At 42.0% G+C, this 22377-nt stretch overlaps 1 protein-coding gene across 11 annotated transcripts in view; it reads left to right on the forward strand.

Moving 5' to 3' along the window:
* LOC130932163 (adhesion G protein-coupled receptor L1-like) overlaps window positions 1–22377 on the forward strand; it is a 510564-nt gene that overhangs the window by 406515 nt on the left and 81672 nt on the right. For 10 of the 11 annotated variants that reach the window (XM_057861607.1, XM_057861610.1, XM_057861613.1 and 7 more), the window contains 2 exons: window positions 4175–4439; window positions 17804–18131. In XM_057861607.1, coding sequence (XP_057717590.1) covers window positions 4175–4439; window positions 17804–18131 — 593 coding nt within the window. Of the gene's footprint in view, window positions 1–4174; window positions 4440–11737; window positions 11871–17803; window positions 18132–22377 lie in introns of those variants that run through there. The other variant, XM_057861617.1, reaches the window with a different exon arrangement.

The raw sequence follows: 22377 nt of genomic DNA on the forward strand, positions 1-22377 counted from the left end.
CATGCCTTTTGGTCTGACTAATGCACCTGCCGTTTTCCAGAGCCTCATAAATGATGTGCTTCGTGACATGCTAAATATCTTTTGTTTTGTTTATTTAGATGACATTTTAATATTTTCAAGAAGCTTGCAGGAACACCGCCAACACGTCCGCATGGTCCTGCAAAGACTTCTGGAAAATAGGTTGTTTGTCAAGGCCGAGAAGTGCGAGTTTCACCGGGGGTCAATGCAGTTTCTTGGTTTTATCGTAGAAAAAGGGCAACTACGGCCTGACCCAGCCAAAATTCAGGCAGTGGCAGAGTGGCCAACCCCCACTTCACGTAAGCAGCTACAAAGATTCCTCGGGTTTGCTAATTTTTACAGGCGTTTTATCCGGAACTATAGTATGAGGGCCGAGCCCCTTACCAGGCTGACCTCTAATAAACGCCCATTTGTGTGGTCCTCGGTGGCGGAGGCCGCTTTTGTAAGTCTAAAAAGGGCATTCACTAGCTCTCCTGTCCTTGTTCACGCTGACTCAGATCTTCCTTTTGTGGTCGAGGTTGACGCGTCGAGTTCCGGAGTGGGGGCCATCCTATCCCAGAGGTCTGCAGTCGACCAGAGATTGCACCCCTGCGCCTTCTACTCTCGCCGCCTCACCCCCGCAGAGGCAAATTATGATGTCGGCAACAGGGAGCTGCTCGCTATAGTCCAGGCTTTGCAGGAATGGAGGCACTGGTTGGAGGGGACGGAGGTGCCGTTCCAGATACTCACCGACCATAAGAACTTGGAGTACCTTCGGGCTGCCAAGCGCCTCAACTCACGCCAGGCCCGTTGGGCGCTGTTCCTGACGCGTTTCAACTACGTGATTACTTACCGTCCAGGATCACGCAACGGGAAACCGGATGCCTTGTCGAGGATTCATGAACCAGTGGAGGAGAGGCCTTCAGAGGAGCCTGTTGTTCCTGAGAACCTGATCATCGGCGCACTACGATGGGAGGTCGAGCGGCTTGTGGAAGACTCTCTACGAGGTGTTAGGGTGCCCGGAGGCTGCCCTGCTGACAAACTTTTTGTTCCAGAAGCTCGGCGTGCGGGAGTGCTGAAGTGGGGGCACACCTCAAAGTTCGCCTGCCATCCGGGTGTGTCCCGCACGTTCTTCCTAATTTCCCAGAGGTTTTGGTGGCCAGGTAGGCGAAAGGACGTCATGGACTACATTTCAGCTTGTTCCATCTGCGCTCGGGGCAAATCAGTCCATCAAGCTCCAGCGGGACTTCTGCGCCCATTGCCTGTTCCATCTCGCCCCTGGTCCCATGTTGCACTCGACTTTATCACTGGCCTTCCACGCTCAAGGGGATATTCCGTCATCTTGACAGTGATTGATCGGTTCTCAAAGATGGCGCACTTCGTCGCTCTCCCAAAGTTGCCTTCAGCTCTGGAGACCGCTGACCTGCTGGTAACGCACGTTTTTCGACCCCATGGCATTCCGTCTGACCTGGTTTCTGACAGGGGACCCCAGTTTGTGTCTCGTGTTTGGAGAGCGTTCTGCAAGGCCTTGGGGGCCACGTCAAGTATGTCTTCTGGCTACCACCCACAGTCCAACGGGCAGACAGAACGGGTCAACCAAGAGCTGGAGGCTGCCCTCCGTTGCGTTTGCCAACTGCATCCGGCCTCTTGGTCTTCACACCTGCCTTGGGTGGAATACGCCCACAATACCCTCGTTTGCTCAGCCACTGGGAGGTCACCTTTTATGACTGCATACGGGTTCCAACCGCCACTGTTCCCTTCTCAAGAAGCCGACGTCGTCGTACCGTCCGTCCAAGTGCACCTGCGGAGGGCCCATAGAGTCTGGAGGGACGCAAGGGCAGCACTAGTCCGCACTGCGGCCCGCAACCGCCTGATTGCTGACCGCCGCAGAAGACCCGCTCCGGTCTATCGTCCGGGCCAGATGGTCTGGTTGTCAACGCGGGATTTGCACCTTGCTGGGACTTCCAAGAAGTTGGGCCCTAGGTTCGTGGGCCCTTTTGCTGTGGACTCTGTGGTGAACCCCGTAGCGGTCAGGCTCAAGCTTCCCAGTTCAATGAAGATCCACCCGGTCTTCCACGTGTCTCTGCTCAAGCCGGTCTCCACCTGCCCCCTGAACCCTCCGCCAGTGCCTCCGCCTGCCCCTCGCGTGGTTGACGGTGGGCCGGTGTATACGGTGCGTTCTATTCTCGATTCTAGGAGGCGGGGTAGGGGGGTGCAGTACCTGGTCGACTGGGAAGGTTATGGCCCAGAGGAACGCCAATGGGTCCCCCGCTCCTGGATCCTCGATCCGTCGCTGCTGCGGGATTTCCACTCCCTTCATCCCACGAAACCAGGTGGTCCGCCAGGGGGCGTCCGTTGAGGGGGGGGTTCTGTCATATTTGTGTGTGTTCTCAGTTCTTTTTTCTTTATGCAGCACCTGATTGAGCCAGATTGGCGGGGTAACACGACACACCTGTGCTTGATTAGGAAAGCTCAGTATTTAAGGAAGCCTGTCACCATCTGCAAGTGTCGGACTATTGCTTGCTATTTGCCTTGCTTACCGCCTGTGTGTTCATCGTCATCCTTCGAGTTTCCCGACGTTCTACGGTCGTATTCTGGTTTGGTTAGCTTTACTTTAGTGCTCTTTTGGACTTTGTAGTTAGACTCTTGTACTCTGTTATATTCATGCATTTTAGCGTGCTCTCTTAGTTGTACTTGTTAAACTCGCGTTTGTTAGCGTGCTTCCTTTGTTGTACTTGTTAAACTCGCGTTTGTTAGCGTGCTTCCTTTGTTGTACTTGTTAAACTCGCGTTTGTTAGCGTGCTCCTTTTGTTGTACTTATTAAATACAAACATTTACTCTACTGATCTCCTGGTCTGTGTTTTGGATCCACATTAACGGCTTGCCGTTCCTAACAAATTACATATTCAATAGTATTTAGTTTTCATTCATTTTTAATTCATATTCTGTCCGAACAAACTTAACGGAGAATCCACACCGTGCCATCACACATCAAGCAGATGAATAAGTAACTTTTTCTCCGCAGTGATAAAAACAGCCGACTGTGGCCCCAGTAGGTAGGCTACATATACAACAATGAAATTAACAGTTCACCTGCTGTGGCCTGAACGCAGTCTCACACCTTCCTCCTGGTGCGCATGGACTTGAGTTGCGTGCCCGCTTGTGCAGTCCCTCTTTTTTAACCTCTTTTATCAACACCATCGTCGTTTTGGGGCTTTTTGAAGAAACTTCGGACACTCAGTTGCCTTGACATTTTTCCGAGTAAAGCCAACGACGTCATGCATCAAGAGAGACAATAGCTAATTAATATGCTCACTCACCACCCTGTGGTCTGGGGTGTGAATTGCAACCTGTCAAAATGACGGATGGACTTCAGTTTTTTTCCGTCACCGTTTTAAACGACGGAACGACGGAAAATATTCGGTTAACGCGACCCCTGCACCGGACACAAAATCAACCTCCTCCCATGGTCATCTCAGTCCCCAGACCTTGTTTTGTTGGCAAAAGGGGGTTGTACAAAGTATTAACACCAGGGGTGCTAATAATTGTGACACACATTATTTGATGTCAAATAATTTTTTCTTTATGTGGGATTTTTTTCCCCCACTGAAAGAATGCACTTGTATTGAAGGTTGGATTTTTTTCCTTTTTTCCATTAGGGTCCTATATTATTTGAATTAAAAAAATATATATTAGAAGCTAAAAAACACATCTTTTTCAGGGGTGCCAATAATTATGGAGGGCACTGTAAGTCACATTTGAAAAATAACTACTGGCATGGTATTGTCCTTCAACACTAATAATAACAGAATTCAACCTTACAAATGGACTGTACTGGACTAAAATGTACTTTCAAACCACAATGATGCACAGTTTGAATGTTGACTTGAAAGGACACTGAGAATTGCTATCTCAGGGCACTGGAACTATAACGAGGTGTTACTTAATGTTCTGTTTTTACCCCTTAAGACCTTTTACATTTTTGTCCTGTATAAAATCCACTAATAATCCTTTTACGATACACAGCGAGGCAAAGTTTTCCAGACTTGTTCAGCTCAAGAACCTCTGATGTGCTTCTAATTGGTGACATCCCACCGAGTCCCCCATGTTTTCTCACCATAGGGTCCTCATGTAGCAGGGCCTCAACTGATCTTCCCACGTTCTCGCCGCTCCGCAGGTTACCTAACAGAGTGGACGGTACGGGCTTCGTGGTGTACGACGGCGCAGTCTTTTACAACAAGGAGCGCACACGCAACATCGTCAAGTACGACCTTCGCACGCGCATCAAAAGCGGCGAGGCCATCATCACCAACGCCAACTACCACGACACGTCGCCGTACCGTTGGGGCGGCAAGTCGGACATCGACCTGGCGGTGGACGAGAACGGCCTGTGGGTGATATACGCCACAGAGTCCAACAACGGACGGCTGGTGGTCAGCCAGGTAGGAGCGCGGCGTGTAAAATTGAAATCTCTTTTGACCAATGGCGGGAGGGCAAATGTCGTGGTGAGATTACACCGAGCAGGAAATGGGAAAAAGTTATCGTATCTTTAAAACAAATTGCTCTCTTTAACCTCCTCATTCATCAAAACTAAACTCAACAAAAGTAATCAAGTGGATGTTAGGTGTTTTGTGAAGCCTTGCATAACCCTTTCAAAAGCACTTTTTTTGCCTGTCCTGTTCAGCTGCTTATACATGGAGAATAGGAATCTGCATGTCCTTATGGTCTGAACAGATTTATTGTCCATCCTTCCATCAATCCATCCATCCATCCATCATCTACTGCTTAGTCCGGGGTCGGGTCGTGGAGGAAGCAGCTTTAGCAGGGAAGTCCAGACTTCCATCTCCCCAGTCACTTCAACCCAAGGCGTTTCCAAGCCAGCCGAGAGACATAGTCTCTCCAGCGTGTCCTGGGTCGTCCCCGGGGCCTCCCGCCAGTGGGACATGCCCGGAACACCTCTCCAGGGAGGCGTCCAGGTGGCATCCGAACCAGATGTCCGAGCCACCTCATCTGTCTCCTCTCAACGCGGAGGAGTAGCGGCTTGACACAGAGTCCCTCCCGGATGATCGAGCTTCTCACTCTATCTTTCAGGGAGAGCCCGGACACCCTGCGGACGAAACTAATTTCGCCCACTTGTATCCGGCATCTTGTTCTTTTGGTCACGACCCACAGCTCATGACCATAGGTGAGGGTAGGATCATAGATCGACTGGTAAATTGAGAGCTTTACCTGTTGGCTCAGCTCCTTCTTTACCACTACAGACCCATGGAGAGTCCGCATCATTGCAGACTCCCGCTCCCAGATTTAATGTATCACATGGAAGTTTGAAATACTCCTATTGTGGTTGTTCATTATGTTTTGTTTATCAAAAGCAGCGAGCAGGAAATCGTTATGGGGGCACAAAAAGGAAGGAGGCCCACAGAAGAGAAGAACCAACAGCAACAAGAAATACAGTGTTATAGGCAGTGGGTTTTTTTGACGAAAATACTTATATCCCAAAATGAAGGCTCGCTAAGGACGCATAAAACGAGCCACGGGTTTACAAGTTGAAACAATTAGTTTACACAAGTCCAAATCAAAATTAATACAAAATTACAAGAACGGAAGAAGCTTGCCTTCAATGTAAGCCCAGGCCAAAACAACAAACAAAACGAATCTAAACTTAAAACTCCACCCGCGAACTAAACCCTGATCATAAGAAACGAAACAACAAAAAAACAGCCATTACCCTGGCTTCCTATTGAAGGGAAAAGGTACCGTCATCGCACACACCATATAATTGTTTGCATTAGTCTAACACATTCATATAACTATTGTTTAAGCAGACTCCACTACATGCTCTTTGACACAGTAAAGTGAATCACCTTATCCGGGCTAATGAGGGGGAGATGAGAAAAATGGTAGTTTTTCGTAGGCACCGTCTAACTGTTTGCACTACTCTAACACACATAATATAATTAATCAGGAAATAGTATCATTTTCATATTTACGGTAGGACTGCACTACTAATATAAAATAAATAGCACACCATAGTTTAATGAGAAGAAATAGAAGAGATACACAATGCCGTCTTATCACAGAAGCCCAACGCGTGCGTCACAAACAAGATTGACGCACCAACTCTTGCAATCAGCTCTCCCAGCAAACTCCAAGGACAAAGTGCTTTGTCCTAAAACAAGTAGAGACAGCCCGGACAACAAAGTTGATAGCGGGCGTCCCATCCGCGCACGAACCTAAACCGCCCAAAACCGGCCACAGAGGGGAAGACCCAAAAGCAACGCCCAGACACACCTTCGGACACACCTTCGGCACGGCCCGCTTCACCACGGACTTAAAAAAAAAAAACTGGACACTGAGATAACACAGATTTTGCTGCTCGGAAACATGTAGCCTTGTTTTGGATCCAGAATTGTCCCTCCATCGTCTGTTTTTGCCTTGTTTTTGACCATTGTCGACGAATAAATTGTCAACCTGCTTTCGGCGAGTCTTTTTCAAACTTTTGGAACATGGAGTCAGTACAAAGGGTTAATATCAGAGGTGGACGCGCGAAATTCTGCCTTCCCGGTTGGCGCATGTGAGGCAGCATCGGCCGAGCGGCACTTGTTTTGGCTGTCGCTGTTTCCGTGCGTCTTGGCCGTGGGGGCGAATTTCAACACTACAATAAACAAAACAGGAGAAAACGGGTTGAACATAAATGGCAGCTTACCCCTACTGCTTCGTGTTCTTACGTACAGTGTTGAACAAAAAGGATCCAATAAAGGCAAAACACAAAAGACCTGACCGAAAAGTGGGAGTATAACAAACTCTAGATTGACTCTAAGGTGAATGTATGGCATGCAAAAACAGCTGCCGAGGAGGTATGCGACACGACGGCTGTCAAATGCGACCTCCTCGTTCGTTGACAGCAGCTGACATTTGAAGCTTGGCGGCGTCCTTCCGTGGCCAATCAGCGGTGGCTACATCATCTGACCATTCTGTGTCGATCGGCGCACGTCACGGTGGGAGGGGAGGCAACCAGCTGGTGGAGGCAAGGATCAGCTGACTGCCGAGGTCTCATATAAAAACAACAATTACATAGCCAGGGCCGTCACAACTTATTAGTCTCAGTTATATTTTAATCATTTAATAACAATATTTCAGACTATTTATGTTGCCTTCCACCCTGCAGATCTCTTGCACACCCCTATACCGGGTGTAACTCCAGGCCATGATTTTGCCACCACCAAACGTCACTGTTTTGTGGCAAAAAGTGGATTTTTCAGATGAACCTTCCATTGAATTACACCACAGTTGCCGCATGGATCCGAGATTTACTCAGAAAACAGTGAAATTTGATGGTGGCAAAATCATGGTCTGGGGTTACATCCAGTATGATGGTGTGCGAGAGATATCAGGAAATCTTAGCTGCCTCTTACGTTCCTAACCATAAAAAGGGACAAATTCTGCAGCAGGATGGTGCTCCATCGCATAGTTCAATCAAGATCCTCCAGGACAGGCCAGCCCAGTCACTAGACATGAACATCATTGAGCATGTCTGGAGTAGGATGAAAGAGGAAGCATGGAAGACGAAACCCAAGAATGTTGATGAACTCTGGGAGGCATGCAAGACTGCTTTCTTTGATGTTCCTGATGACTTCATCTATAAATTGTATGAATCCTTGCTGAAGCCCATGGAAGTCATACAAAATATTACATTTGGATCTCACAGCACCACTACTTAATTCGCTTATGTTATGTAACATATTTTTGAATTTGTACATTTTTTGTTTAATTTTCACACTACTTTCTGTAGGCGACAAAACTTTTGTCTTGCCAAAATTTGACCTTTATCCCTTCATTAAATGATAAATCTTTTTTCAGTGAAACAAATATATTTTTGTACATTCAACATCATTTGGGGGGGGTCTTGGCTTTCACAAAGCCATTTCTGAAACCAAATGAATAATTAAAAGTCAGGTTATTAACAATTGTTTCTACAAAATGGATAAGCAACAAGACTTTTGTCAGGGATTGTACAGTGTATATATACGTGAAAATGTTATTTCTGGTGAATCTGCGATGGTAGCTTTGCTTTGGCAGGTAAAACCCTTCGATCGAACAATCACTGCGAGTCCTTCAAGTCAAAATGATTTGGACATCTTTCGCCGTCAATGTCAGCCAATGTGTTGATAGTTATAATTTTCCCCAACACTACTAATTAGCATGTAAACCCACCTCGGTTTTGCCTTTTTTCCTTTTTTTGTAAATTATCACTAGCAAGCTCCTACCTCCGATTTGAATGAAAAACTAGTACAGCTCACAGTAATGGCGTTAATCATCAAGGAATTGTTTGTTTTCTGCTGACTTTGATTGTTCGTCACGCTCATCCCGACGTCGGCTTTGTGCAGACGCGCGCTCTTTGACGCCACATTAAACAGAAGCGAGAGCACAACAACGGTGCGTCTGACGGCCGATGTGAAGGTTTAATACCTTTGAAAATACGCGCGGCTTTGATGTTGTCATTTACGGGCGGAAATTAATCAGGGAATGTCGATCAATAGGTACTGCTGGTGCGGGCCCATGGAAAAAGAGGAATTTTCTCGTATTTCTTGCACGATGGCAGAAACTTATTTAGCTTTACACCAAGAATATTAGAAAACGTGTCCCAATTTATTTTTGGCCCATAAAACCACATACGGGCATATTGCTAGAGATCTCAGCAATACAATAGTATATATTGTAATGTACAATATTACAGTGGGGCAAATAAGTATTTAGTCAACCACTAATTGTGCAAGTTCTCCCACTTGAAAATATAAGAGAGGCCTGTAATTGTCAACATGGGTAAACCTCTACCATGAGAGACAGAATGTGGAAAAAAAAACCTCAGAAAATCACATTGTTTGATTTTTAAAGAATTTATTTGCAAATCATGGTGGAAAATAAGTATTTTGTCAATTCCAAAAGTTCTTCTCAATACTTTGTTATGTACCCTTTGTTGGCAATAACGGAGGCCAAACGTTTTCTGTAACTCTTCACAATCTTTTCACACACTGTTGCTGGTATTTTGGCCCATTCCTCCATGCAGATCTCCTCTAGAGCAGTGATGTTTTGGGGCTGTCGTTGGGCAACACGGACTTTCAACTCCCTCCACAGATTTGCGATGGGGTTGAGATCTGGAGGCTGGCTAGGCCACTCCAGGACCTTGAAATGCTTCTTACGAATCCACTCCTTTGTTGCCCTGGCTGTGTGTTTGGGATTATTGTCATGCTGAAAGACCCAGCCATGTCTCATCTTCAATGCCCTTGCTGATGGAAGGAGATTTTCACTCAAAATCTCTCAATACATGGCCCCATTTATTCTTTCCTTTACACAGATCAGTCGTCCTGGTCCATTTGCAGAAAAACAGCCCCAAAGCATGATGTTTCCACCCCCACGCTTCACAGTGGGTATGGTGTTCTTCCGATGCAATTCAGTATTCTTTCTCTTCCAAACACGAGAACCTGTGTTTCTACCAAAAAGTTCTATTTTAGTTTCATCTGACCATAACACATTCTCCCAGTCCTCTTCTGGATCATCCAAATGCTCTCTAGAGAACCGCAGACGGGCCTGGACGTGTCTTTTATACAGCAGGGGACACGTCTGGCAGTGCAGGATTTGAGTCCCTGGCAGCGCATTGTGTTACTGATAGTAGCCTTTGTTACTGTGGTCCCAGCTCTCTGTAGGTCATTCACTAGGTCCCCCCGTGTGGTTCTGGGATTTTTGCTCACCGTTCTTGTTATAACTTTGACGCCACGGGGTGAGATCTTTCATGGAGCCCTAGATCGAGTGAGATTATCAGTGGTCTTGTATGTCTTCCATTTTCTAATAATTGCTCCCACAGTTGATTTCCTTACGCCAAGCGTTTTACCTATTGCAGATTCGGTCTTCCCAGCCTGGTGCAGGTCTACAATTTTGTCTCTGGTGTCCTTCGACAGCTCTTTGGTCTTGGCCATAGTGGAGTTTGGTGTATGACTGACTGAGTTTGTGGACAGGGGTCTTTCATACGGATAATGAGTTAAAACAGGTGCCATTAATACAGGTAACGAGTGGAGCCTCATTAGAAGAAAGACCTCTTTGACAGCCAGAAATCTTGCTTGTTTGTAGGTGACCAAATACTTATTTTCCAATATAATTTGGAAATAAATTCTTTAAAAATCAAACAATGTGATTTTCTGTCTTTTTTTCCCACATTCTGTCTCTCATGGTTGAGGTTGACCCATGTTGACAATTACAGGCCTCTCTTATCTTTTCAAGTAGGAGAATTTGCACAATTAGTGGTTGATTAAATACTTATTTGCCCCGCTGTATATGTGGTTATTTCGATAAGTACAAAAATGACTCGTCCTCCTGTAAAGTATGGTACTTTTCGTTAATATTTGGTAGGTTAATAAGACTTATTTTGGAAAAATAGTTAGTCCCGTTGCTATGGCAACTAGTAACATTCAATCAACTGTCAATAACTTGAAAACTAATGGGCATCATTTAAAAATAATTAATTGAATAACAATATCCTTCTTCATAAGTGTACCAGAGTTATAGCAATACTTGTGAAGGCATATGTCTACATTTTGAATGTTTTGGGGGGAGTTAAACTTAAAGAATATTGAAAATAAGAACCTAAACTCTCATTTAGAAGTAAAAACAGAATTGACATTGACATGTCCTTGTCGTTAAATGGCTTAACTCACTGCCTACAATTGATGGTTATGTTAGGTTTTGTGTTGGTTTCTCCTAGTGTGACTTGTCCCTGTGATTACCCATTGCTCTCACCTGTGTGTGTTCTCCCAGTGTATCCTGCAATCTACATCCACCTGTGTTACCCAGCTGTTCCTCGTCTCGTTACCCCTTGTCTGCGTATATAATGACCCAGTTTCTTGTCACTCCTTGTTGCGTCATTGTCTATGTCCAAGTCTGTCTACGTCCATGTCCATGCTCTGGTCAACATTCTTGCGTCTCTCCAAGCCCTCGTGTTCCCCTCAGTAAGTTTTTGATACCCAGCCTTTGTTAGTAACCTGAGTTTTTTTTTCCGCTGTGTTTTTTGGAACCTCGTCATTATTTGTTGGTACTTTGTTTTTCGCTTGCTATAATTAAATCATTTTGCACCGTCAATCTGCCTCGTCTCCCTTCCCTGCATTTGGGTCCACACACAACCTGCCTGCCCGCTTTACCTGACAGGTGATAGATCAGGATTGTTAAACTGATTTTTGTTCTTTTACTTTTTTTTTTTTTTCCTCTCTCTAAAATGAACTGTTCTTACAGTTTTTAACCACACAGTAACACTGAAACTAAGGAACCATATCAGCCACTTTCTTCCTGTTCAAACAGCTTTAAAGTTATTTCATAAATTAACTCATTGGCAGAAGTGAGTAGTAACGCCATATATTTACTCTGTTGCATTTTTTTGAGTAATTTTTGGAGAAAAATTTACTTTTAAGAGTAGTCTGACTGAGCTCTACTTTTTACTTTCACTCAAGGGCGTAGGTTTGCATAGGGACTGTAGGGACAAAACACTAGCAACTTTTCAGGATGCTCAAATTGTCCCCAACAACTTTTAAGCAACCTTATTTGCATTATATAATGTGTTCAATTATGTTGTAACGATAGAATTGACCCTACCATTATTAAGTGAATAATTTTCATTATTTTCAGACTTACATTTACCCCCATATCACTTGCTAAATGAGCCAGTCCATGTTTTTTTCCTCAAACGCACATTTGATTGGCTGTTGACTTGGCCCCCCTCCCCCACGCACACTCTCGCACAGTTAACATTAAATGTTGACATGCCGCCTCCTCCGCTTGCTTCGAAGAGGGATATTAGAAGGGGTTTTTTTTTCCGGCCAGCAGCCGCTGTAAGTAATGTGAACAGTTATTGTTGTGAAGGAAAACGTGGGAAACGGTGGGCACCTCTAATTTTGCTTCTGAAAGTTCGACTAGCATCACAGTTTAGCATTACCGTTACAGATTAAACTGTGAATTTGCTAACCTGAGTAGAAAGCTGGTTAGGTACAGTAGAAATGTCCTCCTGTATGTGTATTCTACTATGTTAACGTCAATTTAACTGAGAAATGTAGTAAACTCTGCTCAGCTGTAAGAAATGTAGTGAACCAAGGTTTACACCCTTCTCCCCAGTTTTCATTAAAGCAGCCCAAAAGTAGTGTTTTTCCTGAAGGAAGGCTCCATTTTTATTTATTTTTGTTATTCCCTAAGACGTTTTTCTGTTATTGAATTTGTCATTTTAGACAATTCTGAGTGGTATTATGACAATTAAAAATGTGTTAATTTTTTTTTGCATTCCTGGATAGTGAAGAGATGATTAACAATTTTGTATTTATTTGAATGTTAATACACAAATTTGTGTACAAATATTGCAATTTAAATGTTTTAATAAATCCATACATTTATTCTGGAAGTTTTCAAAATGTTTATTTTAGTGCTGCACGATTAATCGATTAACTCGAGTATTCGATTAGAAAAAAATGTTCGAATTAAATTTTGCTGCTTCGAGTATTCGTTTAATTAAAGTGGCGTTGTAATGGTTTGTTTTGAAAGTGTTTACATGTAGTTTTATTGATTTGGGTGGATACACTGCCCTCTAGTCTGCCTCATTTTACATGGCCAAATCCAGCTGCTCCCTGTTAAGACCAACAAAAGCTAGGTTTTTGTTTGAGCTAATGTTTTTTTTATGCATTCATAATTTAGTTTAAAGGCATATTTCGCCAATTTTTGTGGGAATATGTGTCTGAACCATTTGTAAAGCGCATTGCTAAAAAAAACGTGTTTTATATCATTTAAGCTAGCGGACTTTTATTACGTAAGTTAGCCAATTGTTCTTTTGTTGTACATAGATCTTTTTTTTTATACCGTTTGAGGCTCAGCTCAGGTATTTTAATTTTTTAATGTTCTTTATCCGATTACTCGATTATTCGAACTAACTAGTTTATTGATTAATCGACTACTAAAATAATCGATAGCTGCAGCCCTAGTTTATTTAGTAGATTTTGAAAACAAAGGTTTGAATCGAATGGTGTATCACCTGAACCTATAGACCCTACCCACGTGACGTCACAACTCCGCCCTCCTGACTGGTGCTGCCCAATTGTCCGTCAACACATCGTGTTTGCCTGTTACGGCTATGTACATTCCTCCTATTTACGGCGTGTTTTTCTGCACGTTAACATTAATAATCAAAATGGTGAAGGCGTGTGTGGCGGTCGGTTGCAATAACAGAGAAGATAGACGGAGAGACTTAAAGTTCTACCGGATTCCGAGAGACCCGGAGAGGAGAGAGCGAGATGGGCTGCTGCAATTCGACGAGAAAACTGGGCTCCAAACGATTACCACAAATTATGTAGTAGTCATTTTATATCTGGTAAGATGCATTTAATATATATTGAGGGTTTTGGGCTGACAACCACAATTGAGATCATTGCTAGGCTAATCGCCGACAACATACACGTATGTATGTAGTGAGAGTGCTATCGCTAAACCATATAAACATTAAAAGCCCTAGCTCCATTGACAAATGACATGAAATACATTACGCTTGACAGTGGATGTTAGCAAGAACAAAAGATTTTGAATTGAAAATTTCGTAACTCACCTTTCCAAGCACAAGATAGATTCCTGCCGAATTTTCGTGGACGAGGACCTGTTTCACCCAACCAGCAACGAAGTATTTATAAGCCTCCAAGCTCTTAAAGTTTTTCAAGCTTTCGCGAGAATAGGCTGATTATGTGTGGACAAGATAGTTGTACATATCAGGGTAGCTAGCAGATGTCAGGCAAATACGGCGGAGACAGCGGGTCGAAAAACATCGATTTAGGCATCAAATATGGATCTGGCGAATGGATAAACTGAAGCTTTTTCACATAACGCCTTTTATGCAACGCATCAAGTGAGTTTACGGCATCCGAAAGCACCGGGTCTTCCATGAAATGCATTATAAATTGCTCGATCAATTGAGACCATTGATAATACAGACACAAAATGACGGACAAGGGGGCGGAACAATACAGCGATCACGTGATTTTGTGACGTCGGTGGGTAGGGTCTCTACATATGCACTGCAAAAACCCATCTTCTTAAAACTGAAAAAAAGAAAAATTTAAATTCCCTTGTTTTCAGTGTAAAAATACTAAAAAATTATTGAAATGATCTGTCAGTGCTTCAAGTAAATTTTACTCAGATTTCTTGAAATAAGAAAAATACCTAGCTGAAAATAAGAGATTTGTCTTAAGCAATAAGCTTCTATATTTAATCTTAAAAAAACTTGTTTGTCAGAAGTGTTCTTAACTCAAGAATACATATTGTTCAAAACACTATTTGAAAACATTTTTTCTTGATTTTTTGAAAAATGACCGACTTTTAGATTTTGGGGCTTAATAAGAACAAATGGTAATACTTACTAAAAGTAATTGGAAGAACCTGACACATTAATCTGTTAACAAGCCTTTACATCTCAAAACAAGATGATTTGACGAGAGTTCAGAAAAATGATCAGATTAAGATGTTATAATGTAAATTTGCAGTGTGAAAGTTAGTATAAGTCACTACAGATTTTTTGCATTAATCATTTAACCTATCGATTAATTAGGTTCTTATAGGTGAGAAATGTAGCCCTGACCGCCGTTCACCCAGTCTGTTTGGTCGTCCCCAGCAAAAAGTGTACATGCAGATTGTGCTGTTATATCGTCCCTACCAATATTGAGACCAAACCTATGCCCTTGCTTTCGCTTGTGTAAATTTGTGAAGAGAAAACTCTACTGTACTCTTACTCTGCTACGTTGAGCTACACAAGAGTGGCTACAGTTTTCCTCTTTAGTCTACATATTAGATTTATTTATTTTTTTGCCAGCGATGCCAAGAGTAGCTGTACCAATTTCACCAATGAGACGTCGCAACAATAATCACATGACTCCGTTACCCCAATCTGATCCACTCTATGATCACACCAGTCTGTTTAGTCACTTGGCGTCTTTAAAGCACCGTACAAAATGAAGTATTTGATATAGACCGCTGCTATCAACATGACTCAAAAGTGCAGATTAAAACCTCTCTCCCAGTTTTTATTTGGCACTGATTGACCACGGAAAACCGGAGATATGATCCTTTTAATTTCACAATAGTAACAATGAAGGAACTATTCACTATTCAAACTAAGTACTATTTTCTCCACTAGAGGGCACTCATGCTCTTCGGACGAATAATGCTTAATTTGTCTTTTTTTTTTTCCTCTTGCCGGAATTCAGTGATATATATATATTTTTTTGTATTTCTTTGGCTCAATGTGGTTATCTAATGGGTAGAGTATCATCATGACAACAGTTCATATTGATAAGTTTGTGCTGAAAGAAAACAATACCTTTGTTTAAATTTTTTTTAAAAATCTAACAAAAATAAGCAGTTACAATCTTACTCATTACTTGAGTATTCTTTTCACTGGATACTGTTTAACTTGTACTTGAATACATTTTTCGGATGACTACTTTTACTTGAGTAATACTGTATTATTTTGAAGTAACATTACTCTTACCTGAGTAAAATTTTTGGCTACTCTACCCACCTCTGCTTATTGGCAATCGCTGCTAGCCCTCCCAGTCCAAATGGATTGGACCCATGACTGTGTGCAATTAGACACACTCAAGTAGAGCGATCGTTGGTGCCAGGATTAACGATCAGGTAGCATAGAATACAATGTCAATGTAACCACAATACAGGTGATTGACATAAAACTGGGTTCTCCACCTCACATTGCTGAAGTGTGTCGTCTTCTTTTTACTTACCTTATCCCCTCTTTCTCCTCGGTTGTCAGCCCCCCCACGTTGTCCGCGGGGAAATATAATTAGCTAACGATAGCACCACTATGTCCATAGGTTGCATAGGCATGTAATACTGTATTTCTTGTTATTATTCTCCTCCTCTGTCTGCTTTCTTTCTTTCTGTCCCCACATAACCCCTTCCTGCTCGCTGCTTTCCCCTAATAAACGAAACATAATGAACAACCACAATGGGAGTATAGCAAACTCCCATGTGATGCATTATAACTGTTCAGACCATCAAGACACTCAGATTCCTATTCTCCATGTCTATGTAGCTGAACAGGACAGGTGGGAAAAAATGGTAAACACAAAAAAATGATAGTTTATGAGTGTTTATTATTTAGTTTATTTTGTGATGTCACTTATACCCACGCACATACAGGCTGATAGGTGAAGAGTGTTAATTCAGTATTATTCATGAAGAAGGGCGGGCACGTTTGAGTGGCTAAAATAGTACCACTATTGATTTTTTTTAAAAAAACAGAATAAAAATATTGGATTGGTAGTCTATCGCATAAGCGGATTTTAAGGGGGAGCCAGGGGGGGAGGCCCTCCTGGTGGACGAAAAGTATAATTGCATGAAATTGACTTTCCTATATATATTAAAGTTGTAAAGCCATAAAACTGCAACAAAAATGAATCAAATGAACAAAAAAAAATGGGTCAAAATTATTTTTCTAACAGATCACGTGACTAGCACCTGAGACGGTCATTTGCTTTGCATATAATTTTCAAAAATAAGAAATAAGGGGAGGGCAATTTTATTTTTTAAATGATTTTTTTCTTTGATTGAAAAATTTTTTTTTTTTTTTTTGATTGAAGCAATTTTTTGGGGGATTGAATGATTTAGACACAAATGTCATACTGATAATATGGCCCAAACACAGAAATGATTGCTTCAATCAAATAAAACTTTTTCAATTAAAAACTAAGTGTTGAAATGCAAATTTTTCAATCTCGAGTATTTTTTCGCATTCAAAAACGTTTTCTATGATAGAAATTTTTCGTTTTTTGATTGAAGTGATTTTTCCTTTTGAAAATTTTTTGAAGCAACTTATTTTTTGATTGAATATAAAGCCAAAATGTGGCCGAAACACAAATCAACGTTACTTTAATCAAAAAAGTTGCTTCAATCCAAAAAAAAAATTCAAAGAAAAATAGCTTTCATATGCATTTCTTTTTGTTTCAAATTTATTTTTGCATTCAGACAATTTTTTTTTAATTGAAGCGTCTTTTTTTTTTTTATTGAAAATATATATTTTGATTGAAGCAACATTTTTTATGATTGAATGATTAAGACAAAAACGCCCTGGCAAAAATGTGTCCCTAACACAAATCAACATTACATCAATCAAAAAAGTTGCTTCAATCCAAAAAAAGAATTAAATCAAAGAAAAATAGCTTTCACATGCATTTTTTTTTGTTTCAAATATATTTTTGCATTCAAACACTTTTTTTTTTTAATTGAAGTGACTTTTTTTTAATTAAAAATATGTATTTTGATTGAAGCAACTTTTTAATTGAAGCAACTTTTTTTTTTTTTTTTTTGATTGAATATTAAAGACACAAATCTACCTCCATATCATGGCTCCGCCCAGGGGATACAATTTTTGACGGGGGTAACTACATTAGCACGACACCGGCGGGCGTTCCATATTCAATGGTTTACGATCTTGACGAAAAGTATTGCCTAAGCAACCTGATTTAGAATTCCCCTCACGAATGATGGGAAACAAAAAAATGCTAATTTTCAACTTATTATTATAAATATTCTTGTAAGTTAATTTTATTGCTGACACTGCGTTTCGGGGTCATCAACATGTTGTGCCCCCACCTGCCCCAAAAGTCAAACTCGCCGTTAATGGCAGTTAATAGGTTAGGAGAGTACACAACCCATATTTATGCAAGCAAGTCTCATTCGTTAGACTGAAGTCAAAAGAAGTATTTTGTTTGATTTTCTCCAGGTGAACCCTTACACGCTGCGTTTCGAAGGCACGTGGGAGACCAGCTTCGACAAGCGCGTAGCGTCCAACGCCTTCATGGCATGCGGCGTGCTCTACGCCGTGCGCTCGGTCTACCAGGACGACGACAGCGAGGCGGGCGGTGACCTGCTCATGTATGCCTACAACACCAACCACGGCCGCGAGGAACCCGTCAACATCGCCTTCCCCAACCCATACCAGTACATCTCCTCGGTGGACTACAACCCGAGGGACAACCAACTCTACGTGTGGAACAATTACAACGTGCTGCGCTACCCGCTGGAGTTCGGGCCGCCGGACCCTACCGCAGGTCAGGATAGCACATTAATTCTCTCGTAAAGTGCGAGAGCAATTACCGTCAATCTTAAAAGTTGCAAATTACCAAGATAAACCTCGGCGAGAGCCGTCAAAGTCATAAAATCAATCTGAAAGCGACAGGCGACTATTAAACGTTGACACTGCAAATAAAAGGAAACCTTTATGCTCTTGACTGTGACAGCAAATATTATAAATGGAACGTAGCCCGCGGCGGTTTAGATTTAATACATGTGCACTCATTTTATCTGCATTAGCAGTGTATTTAAGTGTCATCAGTCTACATTGTCAAATATATATATATAATATTACATTTGGTACACCATTTGTTACATTGGTTCAAATCAGTCAGTTAGCAACGTTTCATCAGCCAAATTAAACAGTTTTGAACTGCTGTGTATTTTATTGGTTGCCCATAGAACAGTGGTTCTTAACCTTGCTAAAGGTACCGAACTCCACAAATTTCGGAATTAGATAATAAAGTAATTATTTTGAAAATTCAAAACCGATATATCTAAGCTAACAAGCTAATAATGTAGCAAATTCCTGTTCAAAATTCTTCTCATTTTGACAGCATGTCGTATAAACAGGTCAAAATTTGTGACCAAGGTGCCCATTGTTCTGTTGTATTCCCTCAACCAAGTCAACTTTCCACTGAGCAAACCACTTCCTCCTCCCTACAGATCAAGGACTACAACCCTGAGCAAAAAGTATGGAATCGCCAGTCTCAGTCGAGCACTCACTCAGACATTTTATCATGTAATACAACCTCAGATAAAAAGCTTAAAAAAAACATTAGTTAGTTCAAAAATGCAACTCTTTAGCATTCAGAAACACTAAAAGAATTGAAGAAAAAACATTTTGGTGGTCAGTAAATGTTAATTTTATAGCGCAAGTGCAGGGAAATACAGGTCCTCAAAAGATTTGCATATTGTGATAAAGTTCATTATTTTCTGTAATGTACTGATAAATATTAGACTTTCATATATTTGATTCATTACACACAACTGAAGTAGTTCAAGCCTTTTATTGTTTTAATATTGATGATTTAGGCAAAAAAGTCAAGAAAAACCAAAAATCCCGATCTCAAAAAATTAGCATATCATCATGAAAAGGTACTCTAAAGAAGCTACTTACCTAATCATCTGAATCAACGAATTAACTCAAAACACCTGCGAAAGATTCCTGAGGCTTTTAAAAACTCCCAGCCTGGTTCATTACTCAAAACAGCAATCATGGGCAAGACTGCCGACATGACTGCTGTCTAGAAGGCCATCATTGACACCCTCAAGCAAGAGGCTAAGACACAGAAAGAAATTTCTGAGCGAATAGGCTGTTCCCAGAGTGCTGTATCAAGGCACCTCAGTGGGAAGTCTGTGGGGTGGTGGCAAAAGTGTGGCAGGAAACGCTACACAACCAGAAGAGATGGCCGCACCCTGAGAAAGATTGTGGAGATGGGTCGATTCCAGACCTTGGGGGACCTGCAGAAGCAGTGGACTGAGTCTGGAGTAAAAACATCCAGAGCCACAGTGCACAGTTGTGTGCTGGAAATGGGCTACAGGTGCCGCATTCCCCAGGTCAAGCCACTTTTGAACCTGAAACGGCGGCAGAAGCGCCTGACCTGGGCTACAGAGAAGCAGCACTGGACTGCTGCTCAGTGGTCCAAAGTACTTTTTTCAGATGAAAGCAAATTTTGCATGGGGTTAGGGTTAGGATTCGGAAATCAAGGTGCCAGAGTTTAGAGGAAGACTGGGGAGAAGGAAATGCCTAAATGCCTGAAGTCCAGTGTCAAGTACTAGGGTTGTTCCGATCATGTTTTTTTGCTCCCGATCCGATCCCGATCGTTTTAGTTTGAGTATCTGCTGATCCCGATATTTCCCGATCCGATTGCTTTTTTTTTGCTCCCGATTCAATTCCAATCATTCCCGATAATTTTTCCCGATCATATACATTTTGGCAATGCATTAAGAAAAAAATGAATAAAACTTGGACGAATATATACATTCAACATACAGTACATAAGTACTGTATTTGTTTATTATGACAATAAATCCTCAAGATGGCATTTAGATTATTAACATTCTTTCTGTGAGAGGGATCCACGGATAGAAAGACTTGTGACTTTGTATATTGTGACTAAATATTGCCATCTAGTGTATTTGTTGAGCTTTCAGTAAATGATACTGAAGGCCATGCCCAATGCATGATGGGAAGTGGAACCCAGACAAGTGAAACCACGACTGTGCATAGTGCTACCAATTTATATATCTTCTCTGCGATGGGATATAATTCAAGGTGTTAAGAAAAAGAAGAAATGTTACCTTGCTTCCCCACCTTTCTTCCTATGATATTTCTAATCGTAGGGAGAGGGATTGTAAGGCTTTAGCCAGTTAAAAATAAGGCTCTAAAGGCTGCCAAAGTTCACTCTACTCATTTTACGCTGCCTTTCAGCTCTCTATATTGGCAAAACGGCGCCATTTCAGATGGAGCGCGACAATGCGTGAGTGGGTCGTGCAGCGCATACATTAATTGCATTAAGTATTTTAACGTGATACATTTTTAAAAAAAATTAATAACCGCCGTTATTGGGATAAATCTGATAACCCTACCTAAAGCCTAAACTTAAGACTCTGGATAAGTGTAACATATTATGTCTGTAACGTTAAATACGATTAGAAAATGATTTAATTAAAAAATATATATATATACATATATATATTTAAAAAAGGCATGGCCGATATTTTTTTGCCGATTCCGATACTTTGAAAATGATGTGATCGGACCCGATCGATCGGGACATCTCTATCAAGTACCCACAGTCAGTGATGGTCTGTGGTGCCATGTCAGCTGCTGGTGTTGGTCTATTGTGTTTTATCAAGGGCAGGGTCAATGCAGCTAGCTATCAGGAGATTTTGGAACACTTCATGCTTCCATCTGCTGAAAAGCTTTATGGAGATGAAGATTTCATTTTTCAGCACGACCTGGCACCTGCTCAAAGTGCCAAAACCACTGTTAAATGGTTTACTGACCATGGCATTACTGTACTCAATTGCCCTGCCAATTCTCCTGACCTGAACCCCATAGAGAATCTGTGGGATATTGTGAAGAGGAAGTTGAGAGACACCACACCCAACACTGTGGATGAGCTTAAGGCCGCTATCGAAGCATCCTGGGCCTCCATAACACCTCAGCAGTGCCACGGGCTGATTGCCTCCATGCCACGCCACATTGAAGCAGTCATTTCCGACCAAGGATTCCCGACCAAGTATTGAGTGCATAGCTGATATAATTAATTGAAGGTTGACTTTTTTTGTATTGGTCGGATGAAATATGCAAATTTTTTTAGATAGGGATTTTTGATTTTTCCAGACTTTTTTTGCCAAAATCATCATTATTAAAACAATAAAAGGCTTAAACTACTTCAGTTGTGTGTATTGTCACACCACTAGCTACCAGTGTGATAGAGAACAATCGCTGCAAACCCTCCCAGTCCAAATAAATATTATGTCAATCACTGTCAATGACACTGAGCTAAAAAGTAAGTCGAAATGTATTCACTGCCACTGTACAGTGCTTGCATCTCAATACCAATTCATCAAAAAGCTCCGGATAAGATCACATATGACACATGTGAAAACACAGTATGACGTCTCCTCGCGGTTCAAAAGAGAATGCAAAATGGCACTTGAGAAAGTCAGCCCGGCGATAATTAGGGTTACAAATACTTTTCGGGAGCCCTTCAAAGCCTCAACCCCCAGAGAGCGTGCCGAGAAGAAATGATGGCGAGGAGGCGTCCTCACAAGTCTGGCAGAAGTAAATAATTGATCAAATGTACGGGAGAAGTCACCATCACTAACAACAAGACTTAATGGCGAGATAAAAGCGGCGCATCACAACAGCGAATTCCTGAGTGATCAAACGAGGCAGCTCGCATCTGCGCGAGACCTTCATGTGGCTCCAGCGATGCCAAAACTGGCTTCTTACTCTGACACGCTGCCAAGATGCTCATATTCTCCTCCTCGTCCTCCTCCCACCTCACTTGCTTTTACACTTCGCGGCCACTTTTTCTTTATCTACGACACGGCGCGCTTGAGACGCTTTTACTTCTGCCGGCCGCTGCTACAACAGCTGGAGATTTGAAAGCAGTCTGTTGGCGCAGATGTTTACGAGAATAGAGGCGGAGAGCTTCTGAGGCTCGTCCAATCAAAACAGCACAATCTGGAGAGAAATAGAATGCTAAT

Source organism: Corythoichthys intestinalis, chromosome 16 (genome assembly GCF_030265065.1).
Source record: "Corythoichthys intestinalis isolate RoL2023-P3 chromosome 16, ASM3026506v1, whole genome shotgun sequence".
NCBI lineage: Eukaryota > Metazoa > Chordata > Actinopteri > Syngnathiformes > Syngnathidae > Corythoichthys > Corythoichthys intestinalis.